This window comes from Ovis aries, chromosome 11 (genome assembly GCF_016772045.2).
Source record: "Ovis aries strain OAR_USU_Benz2616 breed Rambouillet chromosome 11, ARS-UI_Ramb_v3.0, whole genome shotgun sequence".
NCBI classification, from domain to species: Eukaryota; Metazoa; Chordata; class Mammalia; order Artiodactyla; family Bovidae; genus Ovis; species Ovis aries.
The window spans coordinates 45926171-45948923 of record NC_056064.1 but is presented as its reverse complement, the minus strand read 5'-3'; the positions used below and the strand labels follow the sequence as shown (position 1 = coordinate 45948923).

General features: G+C 36.4%; 1 protein-coding gene across 10 annotated transcripts in view; it reads left to right on the top strand.

Moving 5' to 3' along the window:
- The window catches only part of CDC27 (cell division cycle 27), a 52624-nt gene extending 39312 nt beyond the window's left edge, over positions 1-13312 (top strand). For 4 of the 10 annotated variants that reach the window (XM_012186252.4, XM_004013007.5, XM_012186250.4 and 1 more), the window contains exons 14-19: positions 225-433; positions 2936-3053; positions 4892-5020; positions 7492-7566; positions 8617-8773; positions 10275-13312. In XM_012186252.4, the coding sequence (XP_012041642.1) occupies positions 225-433; positions 2936-3053; positions 4892-5020; positions 7492-7566; positions 8617-8773; positions 10275-10357 (771 nt within the window). In that variant the 3' untranslated portion in view covers positions 10358-13312. Of the gene's footprint in view, positions 1-224; positions 434-2935; positions 3054-3183; positions 3246-4891; positions 5021-7491; positions 7567-8597 lie in introns of those variants that run through there. The other 6 variants (XM_027974365.3, XM_027974364.3, XM_012186253.5 and 3 more) reach the window with 3 other exon arrangements.
- The last annotated feature ends 9441 nt before the right edge of the window (positions 13313-22753 follow it).

Genomic DNA, 22753 nt, shown 5'->3' with positions numbered 1-22753 from the left:
TTGATTTTGGTTTTACAAGTTAATTTTAGAAAGTAGGCAGATTTGCAAATATGGAATCCTTGAATAATGAGGATTGACTGTATCTGTTGAAGCTCTTCAGTTGCTGTCTTTCTGGTCTTCGTAAGATCTGAGTCTTGATTTTAGTCATAGATTGCTTTTGTGAGAAAAAATAAATCGAAATTTTAATTATGCATTTGGTTTTTGTTTCCTTTTTTTTTTTTAAGGCCTGGTGTGCTGCAGGGAACTGTTTCAGTTTGCAGCGGGAACATGATATTGCAATTAAATTCTTCCAGAGAGCTATCCAGGTTGATCCAAATTATGCTTATGCCTATACTCTATTAGGGCACGAGTTTGTGTTAACTGAAGAATTAGACAAAGCATTAGCTTGTTTTCGAAATGCTATCAGAGTCAATCCTAGACATTATAATGCATGGTAAGTGCTAACAAAGTGCAAAGACGGTGTCTTATTAATGGGGCTGGTACGCAGTAATTTTTCTTGTGAGATTGTTTCTTTGTTGTCATGAATTCGAAGAATGGTACATACTGGTTGGTAGCTCCTAACCTAAGTGGTTTTTTATGTGACATTTATACCTTTAACAAACTCTTAACTAGTGCCAATAGAATTCCAGATGCTTATACTGAACAGTTTCTACTTTTTTTCCTACTAAACTTTTGCAAGTATTAATATCTAGTATTGTTACTTTGATTTGTTATTTTTTGTTAGAGCACTAAAATGGTGATGAAAATAGAGAATGGCTGGGACTGTGGAGAACAACAGTATAATTTTCTCTATCATAATTATAATAACAGTATAGTTCTTCTTTTCTATTATTTAATAGGTAATTTCTGCTACCTTTTGGATAATAGAAAATAAACATAGAAAACTATCCATTAGTTGTTGCTCTTTGGCAGATTTATTAAGTACTAGTTCTAGTTTATTAAGTTTATCAAGAATGTTCCAATTTAAGTAATATCTGTTTTACTTTTTTATACTTGTGCTTAAGTAGATGAATAGGAAGGTTAATCTATTAATGATTGGCTTAATCATAGCAGTTTCTAAATCTGAAGCATTAGATTACTGAAATATATTCTTTGATTTGTATATGTGTTTTTAAATGAATCTTATCTCATTTCTAAGTAGTTACATTGCCTGAAAGATGGCCTGATGAGTACTAGCTTCTGCTGACCTGTTAAACAGTTAGGCTTGCCAACATTCCCATAAGGTTCTCTGTGATATTTTCAGAGTTCACTTCTTAATAGGACTTGAGTTGTTTCTTAAATGTGTAGTTATCTGTTCTGCCATATTTCAGTAGTTGCATTCTTAACAAAATTTACTGTAACAAAATTGTTATAAAAATAATTGTTGCAAATAGAGAAAAGGAGGTATATTCAGACTAGCAAGCTTTTACTGGGAAGACTTTCAATATTGAGTTATTCAGGTAACTAAGTATTTAACTAAACTAAGCAAATTTATTTTTCCCACTCCAAGGTGAGTAGTCTTTCTTTAATTATCTCCATTTTAACCATTATTAGCGCAAAACTTTTCATACCTTTTCTTGACCTCTAACATATTATAATAATAAACAGTATACTGTTGTGCTTTTTTCTTAATCATTTGTTGATTATTCCCCTTCATTATTGTCTAGTTTCACCAAGAGGGATCCTTAATGTAAATCAGTGACAGTATATTTGATGTTTCGAAAATTCAGGAAACACACATGTATATCAACTTGATATACTCTTGCATAGTCTTTAAAATGTGTAATTTTAATGTCTATGTGAAGCCTTTAAAAATTATAATTTTGAACTCTATAAGTTTTGAACGCTATAGGAGCATATTTTTGATACAGTAAGTGGGGAGAGGGTAAGCAGACCATGAACTATGCATACTTTAATCATAGTATAAAATATATATGCATTTGGACAAATAATATGGGAGTAGCATTGTTAGGAATTTAGGGTCTAGAATCATCGAGGGAGGATCTGAATAGAATACTTGTGTGTGTGTTTAGTCACTGAGTCATGTCTGAATTTTCATTACCCCTTGGACTGTATGTAGCCCACCAGGCTCCTCTGTCCATGAGTTTTCCAGAGAAAAACACTGGAGTGAATTGCCATTTCCTCCTCCAAGGGATCTTCCCAACCCAGGGATCAACCCTAGGTCTCTTGGAGCTCCTGTATTGCAGGCTGATTCTTTACCCACCCTTCAGTTCAGCTCAGTTCAGTTCAGTCGCTGTCATGTCCGACTCTTTGCGACCCCGTGAATTGCAGCACACCAGGCCTCCCTGTCCGTCACCAACTCCCGGAGTTTACTCAAACTCATGTCCATCAAGTCGGTGATGCCATCCAGCCATCTCATCATCTGTCGTCCCCTTCTCCCCTGCCCCAATCCCTCCCAGCATCAGAGTCTTTTCCAATGAGTCAACTCTTCGCATGAGGTGGCCAGAGTATTCGAGTTTCAGCTTTAGCATCAGTCCTTGAACACCCAGGACTGATCCTCTTTAGAATGGACTGGTTTTATTTTAAAATGTGATTGATAATAGTGCCTATCTCCTTGGTTCCATCTAGGATTAAATAAGGTAAATCAAACAAAGAATTTAATAAAATTATTGGCAGACACATGATAATCGCTCAGTAAAAATTAGCTATTAAATCTAGATTGTAGTGGTAGGTCTAAGGATGTGGTTTCTTTTTTTCTAGTTGTTATAGTTTTATTTGATTGGCTGTTTGATTGACTGGATTGTTTTTACTTATAAAAGTGACTTGTCTAAAACACTTGGGCAGTTTTATATCATGTTAGATTTTGCCTACCCTAAGACTAGCAGTATTTTTCTACTGGTTTATTAAAATGCCACATTCCATACATATCCTTTTATTAGCTAAACTAAATTAGCATTTCATATCCTTAAAATTGTATTTTATTTTAAACTCTCAGGTATGGTTTAGGAATGATTTATTACAAGCAAGAAAAATTCAGCCTTGCAGAAATGCATTTCCAGAAAGCACTTGACATCAACCCTCAAAGTTCAGTTTTGCTTTGCCACATTGGAGTAGTAAGTAGCTTTCTAAGTATTGTTCAGTTAATCCCTTTTAGAATGTTTGTTATTGGCTTAGTTGCTGTAATAAAAATTAGGGGGTTTTGTTATTGTTATTCTTGAAACAATATCCTGGATTCTTTTACAGCCAAAAATATCGCCTTTTTGCTTGGCATAAAGAGAAATCACTGGAGTACCCTCATTCCTTGGGCAAGTTACTTAATTTCTCTGAGCTTCTATTTTGTGAATGACAAATGATACCATCTTGCCTACCTCATAGGGTTATTATAACACTAATATGAGATACTTGATATTTTTGAAGGCAGTTTTCCGTGTTAGTATTTAACTCCTAAATTAAATAATTAATAATTTAAGTGATTTTAAATGATTCCCTGTATTTTAGCCTCTGAGTGGTATAGATATGTCAGAACTAATTAAAATTCTTATAAAGTGGTGAGAATGGTTAATTTTATATTTTTCTTACTGTATGTGATAATAAGTTGTACTTTGATAGGATAAGAGAACAGGTACGTTTGTTTTTTAAAATCTTACTTACTAATTTCTCTGAAAGCTTGGAACATTTTTTTGAGTTCTTGTTCTTGTCCTTTCACCATTCTTCCTTCTCCCTCTTTCCGTCCCTCTTTTCTTTCTCTTTGCAAGTTTGACCTTTGTGGGAACAAGCATACAGTATAAGGAAAATTATATAAGTGTGGAATTTCACTATTCATTTTGGGGGCAGAATTCTAGCTCTTTATAATGATTTTCTTAAGAATTGACATGGTAACTTTTACAGTTAGATACTGTACAAAAAATATAGGGAAAATACGTCAAAGATTTTTTTTTTCCGTCACTTTACTTAAACCAAACTTGAGTATCTCTTGCTGCCTTTTAGTGAAGTTGAACATTTTTAAAGCAGGCTTTCTTAAAGGCCATAGTCCAGCATTTTGTAATCTGTGGGTTCTAAGACCTGGAAAGGTTACTTCTCTGCTATAGTTTCCCTGTTTTTTTTTTTTTTTTGGAGTATAGTTGATTTACAGTGTTGTGTTAGTTTCAGAGTTTCAGCAAGGTGATTCAGTTATATATACATATATATTCATTTTCAAATTTCTTTCCCATTATAGGTTATTATGAGATATTGAATATAGTTCCTTGTGCTGTATAGTAGGTCCTTGTTGTTCATGTAGTTTGTATATAGTTGTCTGTGTCTATTAATCCTAAATTCCTAATTTATCCCTCCTTCAACCCCCTTTCCCCTTTTGTAACTATCAGTTTGTTTTCTATGTCTCTGAGCCTGTTCAAATTTAGTTTTAATATATAATTCATCTAAGAATGAACATAGCAATATGAGTACACATGAATAAATAATAAGACTTGGTTGGGTTTGCTTTTGTTTTTGTTTTTTTAAGTTATTTCAAATAAATTACCTACCACCCAGAATTACAGATCAATGCTTTTCAGATATGTAAAGCAGAAGAATTATTTTTAAAACAAATTCCTAAAATAGGTAAAAGTGTAATTGTTCTGAGTAAAACAAGGTTGGTAAGTTTCAGAGCCAGAGCTTTTAGGGGTTCTTGAAAACTTTTGAGAAGTCTAATATTTAGAGGACCATAATAAGTCTGTTAAAATGTATTATCTAACAAAATAGTACAGATTTTCTTGTGAAGAAAGACTAAGGTTTTCCTTGTCTTTTAGGCTTAAAGGTAACCAAATATCTACTCTAAAGATAGAATCTGATTATCATTATGGAGAGTAATGGTGAATTGGGAGCTGTGTTGTTTTTGAGTCACACTATTTGGTTTTTACTTTTCCTCATAAGTATCAAAAGAAAACATTAATAGGATCTTTATTTCTTATAGGTTCAGCATGCACTGAAGAAATCTGAGAAGGCTTTGGATACCCTAAACAAAGCCATTGTTATTGATCCTAAGAACCCTCTATGCAAATTTCACAGAGCCTCAGTTTTATTTGCAAATGAAAAATATAAGGTAAGATACATATATATGTGCGTATCTTAAGAGTCTTCAACATAGTACTATTTAAGCTTTGCCACTTTTTAAATAAACTAAAAGTTATTTATACTTGAATTTTTGTCTTAAGTAGTTTATTTCCCCATTTTTAAAAGCTATTTCTTTTTTGCCTATATTTCTTCATGAAATACAGGAAGGATGGATGTGTGTATATAGTTAGGAATAGAAGTTTATCCTTTAACAAGATTTCCTATAGGGAAAGGCAGTTACCTTAAATGTAAAACCTAAACCATTGTATTAGGACCAAAATATATGAACAGAATAAATGAATATATGTGCATTATTCAACAAGTATTTATTTGAATACCTATTATTAATATATGTCAGACACTAGGAATATAGTGGCAATTGAAGCAACCATATTTCCTGCCTTTGAATAGCTTACCATCTAGTACTTCCCTGCTGCTGCTAAGTTACTTCAGTTGTGTCTGACTCTGTGTGACCCCATAGATGGCAGCCCACCAGGCTCCCCCATCCCTGGGATTCTCCAGGCAAGAACACTGGATTGGGTTGCCATTTCCTTCTCCAATGCAATGTCCTTTAAATCTAATAAACATTTAACAATTTTTAACTCGCTCTTTGAAGTTTACTATAATTGTAATTCAGGATTTGTTTTCCTGTTTTTGCTTCATTGTACAAAAATTTAAAATAAAATTTTATTTAATCTGATATGTGGTCAGGTTCTTCAGTTGAAGGATTTTATTTATTAATCTTAAAGGCATAAGCCATGTCATCTACCAGGAATGCCATGTAAATCAAGCCTATACTTGCTTCAAGAAACCTATGTTCTAATCTGACCCATTGTCCAGGCCAGAATGGTTATAGTCATTTTTGACTACCAGCTTGGGGCTCAGCCAGATTATCAGGTTTACTTTGATGCATGATTAGGTGTAGGTTAGAAAGAGGGCATAAGAAAAGTTACTGACTGCTTGTGCTATGTCTTGCCTCCGAAATGAAAATCAAACTGTTCGAGGGCCACGTCAATCTCTGTGGCAAAAATCGTTACTAGACACCACCCTGTCTAATGTATTGTATTGGTGTGTAGTTGTTTAAGCCTTCTAGGGCGAAAAAGAGAGCTCTCCTGCTATGTTGGATACTATACTGTGTCTGTGTTAGAAACTGTTTCTCAAGAGTTTCCAAGTAGATTATGGGGGGGGAGAGGGGTACAGCATGATAAATGCATGAAATTTTGATAACGATTGTAACCTGCAGTCATAGAAAACATATTAGTTCTAAACTGTTATGGTGTAGCAGTATAGATGTTTTGGGGTACAACATCTTGATTAAAATACATTCAAAACAGTGATGCTAAAGTACAGTCTGGGCACTTCTGGGAGGTTACCAAAAATCTTTCCAGAAAGTCCATAGGTGAGAACTATTTTCATAATAATATTTAGATGTTATTTGCCCCTTTCACTTTCATTTTCTCACCAGTGTACAGTGGGGTGTTCTAAAAGCTACTTGATGTGACATCATAACAGATTGAATGCAAAAGCAGATGAGTCCAGCTGTCTTCTCTTAACCAGAGATTTGCAAAAACTTTAAGCAAGGTCATTCTTCTCACTGACTTTTTATTATTCTGATTAGAAAAATATTATGTTAGTTGACATAACTAGGCCAAATTCCTAACAAATGGATGCTGAATCAGTGTTTACATGTAGTTTTTAACTTAAAAGATCGTGTTAAGTTGTCCTTACACAGAGTTTGCATCAATTTGCAGTTCTGCCCTCAGTGATGAGAATACCTGTCCTTCCTCCCTCATGGTAACTTTATGTAATATCAAACTTTTAATTTTTATCTATTTACTAGGTGAAAAATTGACAGTATCTCATTTGGGGAGCTGTTTTTTATTTTTAATCATCAGATCTTCCTTTTAAATACATATACAATTTTCCTATCTGTCTTCTCAATCTCTTGAACCCCTTTAGCAGTAGTCAGAAGATTACTAGACAAACTTTACTCAGCAGTAGTCAGAAGATTACTAGATAATCATTAACTCAATTCTAGGTTCTTCATCATTAGTTAAAATGGCAGGTTGGTATTCAAAGCTAGTTCTTGTGTCAGGGAGAAGGTATATTAACAGAACTTCAGAAGTGTTCTGCAACTTAGTTCTTAAAACATCTTTATACACAATGTGATTGAATTTAGCTGTTTTAAATAAAATTGTGACAAAAGCTAGGGTTATCACCTCCATATTTCACAAAGAATCGTGTATGTTTTCAGTGAATTTGAGTGAATTCCTGACGTTTCTTAGTTCTTGTTGTAATAGGTATTTTTCTTGCATTTTCACGAGGATTAATGAAGCAAGGTAGTACTTTGATTAAGATCTAATAAGCTTTAGTTAAGATGATTTGGGAAATTAAATAAAATCACTTGCTTAGTCAAAACTGTAAAAATTTTGCTACTGTGTTTTTCTTTGCTTTTTTCAGTCTGCTTTACAAGAACTTGAAGAATTGAAACAAATTGTTCCCAAAGAATCCCTCGTTTACTTCTTAATAGGAAAGGTAAAGATTGGGGCCCTGGTTCTAAACTCTTTCATAACAGATACTAACTTTTAAAAAATAAATATGCTTTATTGTGCACCATCTATTGAGCAAATTCAGCTAGATCTCTGATACTATATACTCTGGAAATAAATCATGGATTTAGTTTTTGTTAACATTTAAGAAGGTGGTAGATATCCTAATGAAGAAGCAAGAGCACACACCCTGTGATCTTTCTGTAGTTTTGGAAGTATATCAGCACTTGCAGCCCAGTGACTGATAATGTCTGAGTCTCAGTCTTATGACTGAAACTACATCAAGGAAAGCCCTTAGCTTCCAGTTATCAATAAAATACTCAAACGTATCCCAAAAGAAGAAAAATAATACCACGGTGTTGTCTTAGTTCAAAAAAATGGCTTGCAGAATTTCTGAGGCAAGACTAGTCAGGACTTACACACTGGGTCCCCAGAAGCCAATTGGTTAAAGTAACTGAGGATGGTGGACAGTGGTGAGAGTTGCTTTGTATAATATATGGTTACCACAAACTCAGTTGTGTCTGACTCTTTGTGACCTTTGGACTGTAGCTAGCCAGGCTTCTCTGTCCATGGGATTTTTCAGACAAGAATGCTGGAGTGGGTTGCCATTTCCTCCTCCAAGGGAATCTTCCCGACCCAGGGATCGAACCCATGTCTCCTGTGACTTCTACACTGCAGGTGGATTCTTTACCACTGAGCCATCGGGGGACAGTTACTATAACTCCATTTAAAATCAGTGTAAATAAGTACTAATTAAGCAATTTATAGTCCACTGTCATTGTTCCAAGCAGAGTGAGATATGTTGGAAGCTCACTACCTGAGAGATACAGGCAAGGAATTCTGAAAATAATACCTGAATATATTAAAAGGAACTCAAAAGTTGGTATGAATTCTTCTGTAGGATGAAAATGTCCTACTCTTCAGAATGAACTTATAACACATCAATCAGGAACCTAATTTAAATTTAAAATATTTAGGATTTTATAGATGAAGCTTACAACTTAATGAAAAATGTAGTGCTGCTGTTTATTTTTAGGTTTACAAGAAGTTAGGTCAAACGCACCTCGCCCTGATGAATTTCTCTTGGGCTATGGATTTAGATCCTAAAGGAGCCAATAACCAGATTAAAGAGGCAATTGATAAACGCTACCTTCCAGATGATGAGGAGCCAATAACCCAAGAAGAACAGATCAGTGAGTATCATCCATATGACTTAGGTCTATATGTGATTATTCAAACCAGAAAGCTAGTGAAACACCGTATCAGAGGAAACAGATACTTCTTTATGGCACAGAATAAAGTGGAAAATTTTTTGAATATTCAGAAAGCTGCCTTTTGCATAAGAATTTTATTTCTAAACACAGTAGATTTTTTATACCAAATGAAATTTTAGGGAAATTGAACAGGGTAATAAAACAACAGTGTGCATATGGAGCCAGGTATTCAGTTCTGGATCTAGTTTGCTGTGTGATTTTGACAAATCCATTGCTAATTTTCACCTGAGCTTCAACCTGTGTAACTAATGCCTGGCTTATCTGCTTCCTAGGAATGTGGTAGGGAGAGAAAAGATGATAGGTGTGACTGTGTTGAAAACTAGTGCTAAGTGAATGAATAATAAATTTGTGAACATTTTAAAGTATTGACAGATCTGTAGTAGTAGCTGTTCAAATTCTGTGTAACTCTCACATATCTAAAATCTAAATATTGTACATCTGAAACTAATATAATATTGTAAGTCAGCTGCTACTGTTAAGTCACTTCAGTCGTGTCCGACTCTGTGTGACCCCATAGACGGCAGCCCACCTGGCTCCCCCGTCCCTGGGATTCTCCAGGCAAGAACACTGGAGTGGGTTGCCATTTCCTTCTCCAATGCGTGAAAGTGAAACGTGAAAGTCATGTCACTTAGTTGTGTCCGACTCTTAGCGACCTTATGGACTGCAGCCTACCAGGCTCCTCCATCCATGGGATTTTCCAGGCAAGAGTACTGGAGTGGGGTGCCATTGCCTTCTCCTATACATCAGTTAGTTAAAAGGCAGATAAATATGAATTGAGAGACCTCTGATAAGATAAACTAAGATGGCTTTGTTCCAGAAATATATTTTATATTTTTATGAACTAATAGGGACTATCCCCAAAGTGAAGTCAACAGTTGGGTGGAATGTCAGTCTTTTTTAATGTCTTAGAGAATAGTTCTAATTCTTAGGTTGAGTGTATGCTAAGTTGCTTCAGTCGTGTCCAACTCTTTGCGACACTATGGATTGTAGCCCGCCAGGCTCCCCTGTCCGTGGGATCCTCCAGGTAAGATTACTGGAGTGGATTGCCGTGCCCTCTTCCAGGGGATCTTCCTGACCCAGAGATCAAAGCCATATCTCTTAAGTCTTCTGCATTGGCAGTCTGGTTCTTTACCACTAGCGCCACCTGGGAAGCCCAGTTCTTAGGTTAGGGAATAAGAATTCATTAGGGAGAGACAGTTTTAGTAGTTAAAACTCTTAATGGTTAAATGCAATAAAATAATCTTAGACATGCTGTAAAATAAGGAACTTGAATTACATTTTATTGAAGGATATCAGGGTTTTTAAGGGCTTTTGTTTAAGGTCTTAACTCTCTGAATATAATAGTTTTCTTTACTTATTTTCATGAACTAAAAAAAATATTTTTCAGATACCTTACTGTAGACCTTTTTTTTTTTTGAAGTGGGAACAGACGAATCCCAGGAGAGCAGCATGACGGATGCTGATGACACACAACTTCATGCAGCTGAAAGTGATGAATTTTAACTTCTGGAAATCAGACCTTTACAACTGGATGTGTGACTCATGCTGACATGTTTCTTGTCCTTCCATATACTGAGTCTTCACTCTTGAGCCAGCATTGTCATCATCCATCACTTATATCCTGAGTGTGCCACTTTCATTGGACCCTGACTGTACACAGAATGAAAGGCAGTGCAATATTTAGCTGCTAACAAGACTGGCTCTTTCACCAGTATGAATGACAGTTTAGAGGGGATAGGGTGGGAAACTTTCTTTTTCTTTCTTTTTTTTTTTTCTTTAATCTCCCTTTGTTGGAAAGCTATCATGGAAGGAAGAGTTATGTTTTATCCTGAAGGAACCATTAGATATGGAAAATAGTGATGAACCAGAATCTCTTGGTCGTTTTTCCAAAAATTTGTTTTTACTTGGTTCTGTTCCTGATAAACAAAGTGACTGACCTTCATTTCTAGGTTCTTCAAGAATGGTGTTAGCAAGTGCCAGATGGAACAATAAAAGACATTGCCTATAACAGAGTAACCTGATTGCCAAGGAATGTAAATTACCTTAAACTTCAGTGTCTCCCATAAACAAATGTAATCAGCATATAGGGACTCATGTAGGAATCAATATCCCTCCATAACAGTGTATACTTATTCTTGGCAAGAATACTTTAATGTCTAACCAAGAATTTTAATTTATTCATCTTGCCTCAAAGTGTTGATCATTGTTGTCTTGGTATTAACAAACTTTAAAATTGGTCCTTAACATTTTTCCTCTTCTCTTTGAGCTCTGTGGGATCACCTTTAACATTCAGAGATGATAGAGGGGTTGCCCACTGAAAAGCCAAAACAAGGCTCTTAATAACCATTTAAGTTCACCAGAAGAATCAAAATGAGAACACTAAATGGAAAGACTGTAAGAGATCATGATAGTGAAAGCCTTAATACAATCAGAATCCTACCATAACCTTGAATTTATATTTGTTCAAGACAGTATCCCTTGACTTTCCTTAAGTGTTTAAGCGAGGTGCAAGAAAGTGTGGTTACCTTTGGTGAGGTCGTTTCCATTCTTTTCTGCTCTCTGCTTCAGATTATTTCCAGTAGTGTGAGTCACCAAAACATGTACTGAGAGTGATTGGGTTTAGAATATTAGAAATGTTTAGCTGCAAAAATAAAAACAAAAAACCACCCACTCTTATGAAGGAGACAAGTTCTCTCTTGAGTTTATCGTAATATAGATTGATGTCTTTGGGGAATGACCACAATTTTAAAGATCTAATTATGCATAATAAAATGGGAATTATTGGAATTTCACAGTAACCGATTTAAAGTTTTAAATTGTGTATCTCCTTTATTGTAATGTTTGAAATTTTTAGAGAAACTTTAGTTGTTAACATTTTATTAAGTGCCAATGTCAGAATATAACAAATTTATAGTTTCTTACAAATGACAGGCCTACAGTTATTGTTATGGATTATTTGATGAAGGACAAACTTATATACTGGTTACATGTATTTTGTTAGTCAAGCTGTGAAAATAAGGTGGATTACAGAAGATGTGAAAAAATTTTAGCCCATAGTCTCAGTAATTTTCTGTCATTTACTATTAATCTGCTCATTTGAATATGGATTAAAGTGCATTATAAACTAATTCAAGTCAGAGTGTTAGGTTGGGTATTGGGATGCCAGAGAGGTATTTAACAAAAATTTCCTACCTAATCTGTTTATGTGCTGCCTAAAAAAATAATTTATAAGAAAAGGAAAGATTGGGAGTAAATGAATATCATTAAAGATTCCCCAGGGCTAGCACTTGAATTCTAACAAATATTCCATTTTATTATCCACTAGTTCTGTAATATTTAATTTTATATTCTTTTTTTTTTTTAATTGGCAAATCATAAGCCAGCTATATAACAGTATCAAATATAGAGTTTTCATAGAAAGCTTTGATCTGGACTCCTTGTTACAAAGCTTGGAGAAAGCTATGCTCAGAAAACAATTTGCTGATGTATAATTAGTTATGTTTTGTAGTAGGAATTTATGTCCTGTGCCAGAAGTAAGTCTTTCTGGTATTAATTTTGAGACCAAGAATAAAAGGATAGTTGTGGAAGGCACAGCATGGCGATGGTTGGTTGATCGATAATCAGCCCAGGATTGATCTGACTGCATTTTCCTCACACCTCTACTTTCAAAGTCATTTAGCTGTTGGAAGCATTTCCTACCTATTTACTGTTTCTGGCTTTCTCTTCTTTCTTTTTTTCGTAGTATGGGGATCAAATAACCAGAAGAAGATATGCATTTTAATCAAGCGAAATGTTTGCTTCAAATTTCAGAAGTATTTTGAAGGAAATCAGAAATACTAAGTACTTCAACATCATTTTTTCTCTTTAAGCCTTTCACACGTGTGTATACACACACACACACACTCTTGCTCAGAAGTTATGTTGTGGCAATGGATATTTTTCCCCCTTGGAAGTGGTTCTTAACTCTGGGATTTTAGAAGGTTGGAAATATTTTTTCAAGAGAACAATGGTACTCAAAATAATGAAAGGTGGTCCTACTTTTTCTGTATTTCATTACTTTAAAATTTTTATTTTTTTCCAAGAACTGCAAGTAATATTTGAACCATGCTGCTGTTGTACCTTAAACAAAAACTCAGTGATAACCAGTATTTAGTCTATTAAAAATGCTCTTTTTGAAGAAAAAAGTTTGCAAGTCTCTGTTTAGCCAGAGTATAGTATGGGTCTTCAAGAGAAATATGGTGACCTGTTTTCTTTGTGAAAACCTGGGAAAATGCAAGTGTGGGTGTGATGTGTGTGTTATATATGCATTGAAACAATGTAATTTTGTGTCTTCTTTTTTTGCTTTTCCTGACTTATTTCAGAAATTGTACAGTCTTGGGGGGGAAAGTCTTTTCTGTTAATATATTTGCAATTCATTAAAGGATATGGAAAATCCAAATAAATTACTTTTGAAAACAATTCATAATCAAGTCATTAAAGCTATATCAGAGCTGTGCCATCTGTATTTTGATAGCGAGGCACAGCAAAATAGTGAAAGATTAGTTTTATGTTCCACAGAATTCTAGGGCAATGCTTCTCTATTTTTTTACTTACACTCTCATCTAATATATATATTTATTTATTTTAAAATTCACACCCCTTTTTTAGTAGTATTTGGAGTTTCAAAATAAATATTGTGACAAAAATTGGTAACTTTAGAATGTATTTTTCCCAAACTACAAAAGCCCCTTGCCAGCAGCTGCCACTTTGCAAGTCAGCTGCTTATTTCTCAGTCGTGTGATTTCTGAAATTACTTTACAAGGGACACAAAGCTCTTTTCTAACTAGAATCCATTTTAAATATCAAGATCTGAAAGAAGTAGAATATAGAGAGCAAGTTTTACTCTAGCTTGATATCTTGTAGAAGGCTGAAGGGTTTTGCTCAGACTTGAAGAAAGGGTAGAGGTAGGGAAAAAGACATAAGTGAGGTGTGCTGGGCGGATTAGGGGATGACTCAGACCATAACCTTCCTAGGACTGGCCATTTGCTGTCAGTGGGACAGGGATAACTAGAAGTCTAAGTACGAAGTATTCTTTGTTTTTTTTAGCCTGTAATGAGTGGTTTTGTGAAGGTTCAGAAATACAGACTTTGCTAAACAGCTGTGTTTAGTGAGTTCTTGTCATGTGTCCTGTGTTACTTGCCTTGTGTACAATATTTTCAGTCCTCAACCCTATATGGTAAGTGCTACTCGATTTTACAAAAGGAAAAGACTCTCAGCTATTAAATGGCACAGCTGGACACTTGGCATTAGTGTATCTAATGAACATTTAGTTTTGGACTTCTCTGGCAGTTTGAGATCATGTCTAATATTAACTGTCAAGTGTCCTCCCTAGCATTTTGAAATTGGTATCATAGAAGTTCTGGTTTTACAGAGGTAACTTTATTACTAACCATAGATTAAAATCTGTTAAGTGTTTAATCCTTTGAGAGAGATATATATCCTGTCTGTGTACTTCTCACACTGAAATTGAAAGCTCTATCCCTTTCTTGAGTAACTAGAATTTGCTTTAAAGTAGAAAATTTTAAATCCTCGATTTTCTTTCCATTCTTACGTTTTTTTGATTACCAATTTCCCCTAACATAAGCATTCTTTTTATTTTAACACCCTGAAGATGGAATTTTCAGTTTAGTGCTAAAAGCTGTATTTGAAAAGAAAATCCAAACGCGTAATGCTTCACTGGAATTGGAATAAGAAATGAGTAAGTAACAGAGCAAACAACAATGAAGTAGAATTGAGGTTTCTAATCATGTCTTTTTAAAAAGCACTAAGCTGATGTCTAGGAAGTGTAGACTTTGCCCCTTAATTGCTGTGTGACCCTGAACAATTAAACCTTTTTTTCTGATCAGTGCAATTGTGATTGGGTGCTAAAATGTATGTCTGATAAGAAAAGTATATTGAGACTTCTAGGGCTGGAAAACAATGATACTTACCTGATAACAAATCTGTCCATCTCCCAAAATAACCATAAAATCAAGTAAAACAAAACTGTATAGGGTTCATGCCTTCATTATTAAGAAAATACTGTAACTTCAAATTACCTGTAAGAAGAGAAAGATTTCCTGTAGGGATCCTGCTATCACCATAAGCCTGTGATTGTAGAGCAAGAGGGTGGTGGGTGGGGTGCTAAGTCACTTCAGTTGTATCCAACTCTGCGACCCTATGGACGGTAGCCCAGCAGGTTCCTCTGTCCATGGGATTCTCCAGGCAAGAATACTGGAGTGGGTTGCCGTGCCCTCCTCCAGGGGATCTTCCTGGCCCAGGGATTAAATCTATGTCATGTCTCCTGCACTGGCAGGTAGGTTCTTTACCACCAGTGCCACCTGGAAACCATTAATAACAATTTCAGTTTGCATTAAAGCATGGAGACAATCCTTAGAAGAAGACACGATAAACCTAGACATCATCATAAAAAGAGACATCACTTTGCTAACAAAGATCCGTATAGTCAAAGCTATGGTTTTTCCAGTTGTCATGTACAGGTCAGAGAGTTGGTCATAAAGAAGGCTGAGTGCCAGCAACTAAGCCCAAGTGTTACAACTACTGAGGCCACATTCTACAGCCCATGCTCTTCAACACGAGAAGCCACCGCAATGAGAAGCCCATGCACCACAACTAGAGAGTAGTCCCCACTCACTGAAACTAGAGAAAGCCCACATGAATCAACAAAGACCCAGTGTAGCCAAAAATAAATGGATAATGTAAAATAAAAAGATCATTAATGTCATAAAAGATGTCAGTAGAAATATTCCAAATTAAAGAAGGCTGAGTACATGACAATTGAATGGAATACATGACCCTAGGCTAGATTTTTGTCTTGAGATAAAAACGCTATAAAGAACATCACTAAGTTAACTGACTTATATGCAGAGTACATCATGAGAAACGCTGGGCTGGAGGAAGCACAAGCTGGAATCAAGATTGCTGGGAGAAATATCAATAACCTCAGATATGCAGATGACACCAGCCTTAAGGCAGAAAGTGAAGAACTACTAAAGAGTGAAACAAAGTGAAAGAGGAGAGTGAAAAAGTTGGCTTAAAACTCAACATTCAGAAAACTAAGCTCATGGCATCCGGTCCCATCACTTCATGGAAAATATATGTGGAAACAGTGGCTGACTTTATTTTTCTGGGCTCCAAAATCACTGCAGATGGTGATTGCAGCCATGAAATTAAAAGACGCTTACTCCTTGGAAGGAAAGTTATGACCAACCTAGACAGTATATTAGAAAGTAGAGACATTACTTTGTCAACAAAGGTCCGTCTGGTCAAGGCTATGGTTTTTCCAGTAGTCATGTATGTATGTGAGAGTTGGACCATAAAGAAAGCTGAGCGCTGAAGAATTGATGCTTTTGAACTGTGATGTTGGAGAAGACTCGAGAGTCCCTTGGACTGCAAGGAGATCCAACCAGTCCATCCTAAAGGAGATTAGTCCTGGATGTTCGTTGGAAGGACTGATGTTAAAGCTCAAACTCCAATACTTTGGCCACCTGATGCGAAGAACTGACTCACTTGAAAAGACCTGATGCTGGGAAAGATTGAGGGCAGGAGGAGAAGGGGACGACAGAGGATGAGATGGTTGGGTGGCATCACCAACTCAATGGACATGGGTTTGGGTAGACTCCGGTAATTGGTGATGGACAGGGAGGCCTGGCATGCTGTGGTTCATGGAGTCACAAAGAGTCAGACGCAACTGAGCGACTGAACTGAAGTTAAGTGACAAATTTGGAATATGGTCGTTAGATTAAAGAATTATAAACTTACGAACTGTTAATTTATGTGCTGTTGTTAGGTGAGAAAATATTCCTATTTATAGGAAATGACCACTGAAGTGTTTAGGTGGTAAAGGGCCATGATAATAATGTACCTGTGAAAGTTTCAGAAAAAGAAATAAATACACATATAACTCTATACATAGATATATATTTAATATAAAGATACATGAATATATGTTATAATTTTTCTACTTTTTGAAAGTTTGGAGTTATTTGAGTATTAAGGTTAAACTTAAAACCCTCTGGTTCATGATGTCAAGAGGTAGGCAAAACAAGTTACTGAAAGCACCACACTTGTTTAATGCAAATTGATAATCATTTTTTCCTTCAGATAGAGCAAGCAAATAGAGAAGGGTATGAATGAAAGGGACACATAATTTTTAAAAATAGTTTTGTTTATTTAACTTTTGTCTATTCTGGGTCTTCATTGCTCTGGGCTGGCCTTTCTCTAGTTGCAAGAAGTGGGGGCTACTCTGGTGTCATGGTGAGCAGGCTTTTCGTTACAGTGGTTTGTTTCTCTTGTTTGGAGCACAGGCTCTTGGGTGTGTAGGTTTCATTAGCTGTGGCTCCCGGGCTCTAGTGCACAGGCTCAATGGATGTGGCCCACGGGCTTAGTTTCTTGGCAGCGTGTGGGATCTTCCTGGATTAGGGATTGAACCTGTGTCTCCTGCATTGGCAGGCGAATTCTTCACCACTGAGCAACCAGGGGAGCCCAGGGACACATAATCTTATCTGAAGACACAATCTGTCTCTATCTCAGCCACTGCAGACTCCTCACCAATATGTCTATGGCCTCTTCCTAATGAAATTTTCTTCCTCCAATCTGTATGAGAAGTTTGGGGCCACCTAAAAAGTGAAGAGGAATCAAAAAGCCTCTTGATGAAAGTGAAAGAGGAGAGTGAAAAAGTTGGCTTAAAGCTCAACATTCAGAAAACAAAGATCATGGCATCCGGTCCCATCACTTCATGGGAAATAGGTGGGGAAACAGTGGAAACAGTGTCAGACTTTATTTTTCTGGACTCCAAAATCACTGCAGATGGTGATTGCAGCCATGAAATTAAAACTTACTCCTTGGAAGAAAAGTTATGACCAACCTAGATAGCATATTCAAAAGCAGAGATATTACTTTGCCGACTAAGGTCCATCTAGTCAAGGCTATGGTTTTCCCAGTAGTCATGTATGGATGTGAGACTTGGACTGTGAAGAAGGCTGAGTGCCTAAGAATTGATGTGTTTGAACTGTGGTGTTGGAGAAGACTCTTGAGAGTCCCTTGGACTGCAAGGAGATCTAACCAGTCCATTCTGAAGGAGATCAGCCCTGGGATTTCTTTGGAAGGAATGATGCTAAAGCTGAAACTCCAGTACTTTGGCCACCTCATGTGAACAGTTGACTCATTGGAAAAGACTCTGATGCTGGGAGGGATTGGGGGCAGGAGGAGAAGGGGACGACAGAGGATGAGATGGCTGGATGGCATCACTGACTCAATGAATGTGAATCTCAGTGAACTCTGGGAGTTGGTGATGGACAAGGAGGCCTGGCGTGCTGTGATTCATGGGGTCGCAAAGAGCTGGACATGACTGAGTGACTGAACGGAACTGAACTGAACAATCTGGTCAGTGCTGGAAACCTCTCTGGAGATCTGCCATTTGTACCAAAACATTAACTAGAGGAGCTCTGGAGTTAGCATAATCAGCATAGATCCTGTGAATAATTCCATAGGCTTTCTTAAGAGCACAAACACCTTGTTTTACTCAATTTCCAGGGAAAAAAGTATCTTCCACCTTTTAGAAACTTTTCTCAAAAATGTATTAAAAAATATCCTGGTTTATAGTCTGGGAGCTTGAGTAGAATTTGTATCCTGCTGTTGTGTGAAAATTGTATAAATCTTAATTACATGGAATTGGTTCATAGTGCTGCTCAGGTCTGCTATATCCTTTTAATTTTCTTTCTATTCATTCTATTAATTTTTGAGTTTGATATTGAAACTCCAGCTAAAATTCTTATTTCATCTACTTAAAAATAATTGTAATATGTAGTGTTACTGTGTAACTTTGTTCTTTTTTCCCAAGTCTCCTGTAAACGTGCTATCACAGGTTCATAATTTTTAAAAAATGTTAAAATACATATATTCAGAAACAAGTTTTACATAATTATGTTTATGACATGTTTTAAAGAACATGTTTACAGTTTGACAAAATGAAGAGGAAAAACTCAAAACAAGTTCACTTTTAGGGTAAGAAATAAATGTTAAAGGTATTTATAAGCATTGTATTGGGTAGACCTTTATAGTGGTCCTGAGTTGGGGCATGGAGACAGGACTTCATACCCTCATGTTGGATTGGATGCATACTGGCTCAGAAAGGGAAAGTGTTCTTGGATGAAGCAAGTCTTTTTCATCCTTGTAAGGGGATTTTGTATGTTTTGTTTAGCCACAAAATCAAAAATATCATATGAACATATAATCAGCATAAACATGAATGAAATATTTTACTTATTTTCATGTTAACTCTTTAAAATGTGGTGTATATATTTTACACTTATGGCACAATGCAATTTAGACCAGCCACACTTGAAATACTCAGCGGTTACATGTGGCTAGTGGCTACAATATTTGGCAGTACATCCCTAGACAAGTGTGTTCTTATATGTACCAGGATCTGTGTATAAAATGTAAATTATAGATTTTAAACTTATTTATTTTTGAATGCACTGGGTCTTTGTTGCTATGCACAGGCTTTCTCCAGTTGTGGCAGGCAGATTCCTAACCACTGGACTACCAGGGAAGACCCACTATAGATTCTCTAAATTACCTAAAAGTATAAACATCACGATGGTGTGATCACTCACCTAGAGCCCAGACATCCTGGAATGCGAAGTCAAGTGGGCCTTAGGAAGCATCACTACAAACAAAGCTAGTGGAGGTGATGGAATTCCAGTTGAGCTACTTTAAATCCTCAAAGGTGATGCTGTGAAGATGCTGCACTCAATATGTCAACAAATTTGGAAAACTCAGCAGTGGCCACAGGACTGGAAAAGGTCAGTTTTCATTCCAACCCCAAAGAAAGGCAATGCCAAAGACTGCTCATATACCGCACAATTGTACTCATCTCACATGCTACTAAAGTAATGCTCAAAATTCTCCAAGCCAGGCTTCAGCAATAACGTGAACTTCCAGTTGTTCAAGCTGGATTTAGAAAAGGCAGAGGAACCAGAGATCAAATTGCCAACATCTGCTGGATCATCAAAAAAGCAAGAGAGTTCCAGAAAAACATCTATTTCTGCTTTATTGACTATGACAAGCCTTTGACTGCGGATCACAACAAATTGTTGAAAATTCAAAAAGAGGTGAGAATACCAAACCACCTGACCTGCCTCTTGAGAAATCTGTGTGCAGGTCAGGAAGCAACAGTTAGAACTGGACATGGAACAACAGACTGGTTCCAAATAGGAAAAGGAGTACGTCAAGGCTGTATATTGTCACTGTGCTTATTTAACTTATATGCAAAATACATCATGAGAAATGCTGAACTGGATGAAGCACAAGCTGAATCAAGATTGCTGGGAGAAGTATCAATAACCTCAGATATGCAGATGACACCACCCTTATGGCAGAAAGTGAAGAACTGCTAAAGAGCCTCTTGATGAAAGTCAAAGAGGAGAGTGAAAAAGTTGGCTTAAAGCTCAACGTTCAGAAAACAAAGATCATGGCATCCAGTCCCATCACTTCATGGCAAATAGGTGGAGAAACAGTGTCAGACTCTATTTTGGGGGGCTCCAAAATTACTGTAGATGGTGACTGCAGCCATGAAATTAAAAGATGCTTACTCCTTGGAAGGAAAGTTATGACCAACCTAGACAGCATATTAAAAAGCAGAGATGTTAATTTGCCATCAAAGGTCCATCTCATCAAGGCTCTAGTTTTTATGTATGGATGTGAGAGTTGGACGATAAAGAAAGCTGAGTGCCGAAGAACTGATGCTTTTGAACTGTGGTGTTGGGGAAGACTCTTGAGAGTCCCTTGGACTGCAAGGAGATCCAACCTAAAGGAAATCAGTCCTGAATAATCACTGGAAGGACTGATATTGAAGCTGAAACTCCAATACTTTGGTCACCTGAGGCAAAGACCTGACTCATTTGAAAAGACCCTGATCCTGGGAAAGATTGAAGGCAAGAGGAGAAGGGGACGACAGAGGATGAGGTGGTTGGATGGCATCACTGACTCGATGGACATGAGTTTGAGTAAACTCTGGGAGTTGGTGATGGACAGGGAGGCCTGGTGTGCTACGGTTCATGGGGTAGCAAAAAGAGTCAGACACAACTGAGCGACTGAACTGACTGACTGATAAACATCCCAAATGTCTTATCACCAATAAAATTATAAATAAATGATGATATAATTCAAACAATGAATTGGTATAAACTAGAATTAGACACAAAAATATAGATGAATTTTACAAACAAAAATGTAAGAAACATTACAATACATATCACTACTTGGTAACCACCACAGTGGTAATTGTTTTGGGCCAGAATGATAAATAAATGCTAAAACTAACAGGCAGAAGTTTGATGAGAAACAGGCTATATGCATAGTGTCAAAGTCCCTTCCCACTAGACATATTACTTTTCCCTCACAATTAACAACTTTAGAGTGGAGAATCTTGGCAGATGTCACCTTAACCATGTGATCAAAATTAGTAGCAGTTGGACTTCCTGGCAGTTCTGTGATTAAGACCATGTGCTTTCACTGCAGGGGAAGTAGGTTCAATTCCTGGTCCTCAAGCTACACAGTGTGGCCAAAAAAAAAATATCAGTGATGGGACGTGTAGATACCATGTGCTTCCTGATAGCATCATTTCTGGATATGACATTCCTGCCAAAAATGCATTACCTGAATGCAGTTATGAGGAAATACCAGACAGACTCATTCTGAGGGACATTGTACATAGTAAGTAACATGTAATCTTCAAAAGTGTCAAGGTTATGAAAGATAAAGACAGACTAAAGAATTCTTCCAGATTAATGGAGACTAAATTGATAAGGAAAGGCAGTGTGTGATGCTGGATTGGATCCTGGTCCAGAAGGTTTTTTGTTTTTGCTTTTTTATTTTTTTAATATTATTTTCCTGTAAAGCACATTCGTGAGACAATGGCAAAATTTATTCAAATTTTGGTCAACAGATTAAAAATGCTGTCAATATTAATTTCTTGATTTGGTAAAATAACTGTCCTATGATAGACAAGAATAGGCTTATTTATAGGAAAAACAAGTATTTAGGTGTAAAGGGACATTATATCTGCAATTTGTTCTGGAACAGTTCTGAAAAAAAAAATGCTTTATGTATGTGGAGAGAAAGAAAATTATAGCACATATCTTTAATTTATAAAGTTAGTATGTTTTAATATATCAATTTTATAAAGTGAATATGTTTATAATATGACTAATCTAAATGTTATTAGTCAATTATATTTCATTTTTAAAATATTTTGGTGAATTGATAATTAGGTTAATCAAGTTAATCAGCTTATAGTTCATTTAGAGAGTTAACCTAGAGCCAGATGTGAGAGAGAATAAAAGTCATGGTTACCTAGGAGACCAAAGTAAAAGACAACTGCAATGTCAGAGGTATCCATTATCTTTACAAGGTGGGCACAGCATCACTGACTCAATGGACATGAATTTGAGCAAATTCTGGGAGATGGTGAAGGGCAGGGTAACCTGGCATGCTGCCATCCATGGTGTTGCAGAGTTGGACATGACTGAGCAACTAAACAACAAGAGCAAAAAGCAAATCTGGGTCAAGCTCAGCTGAGATAAACCCCCCCTTGTTACATTGCCTTGTTCAGCTTCTAGAAAACTACATCTTCTTGCAAATTCCACAAGTCTCTTGGATTAGTCCTGCTCTGTCACTCAGTCGTCTGTGACCCTGCGACCCCATGGACTGCAGCACACCAGGCTTCAGTGTGCATTGCCAACTCCCAGAGCTTGCTCAGACTCATGTCCCTCAAGTCGGTGATGCCATCAACCATCTCATTTTCTGTCTTTCCTTCTGCTCCTGCCTTCAATGTTTCCCAGAATCAGGGTCTTT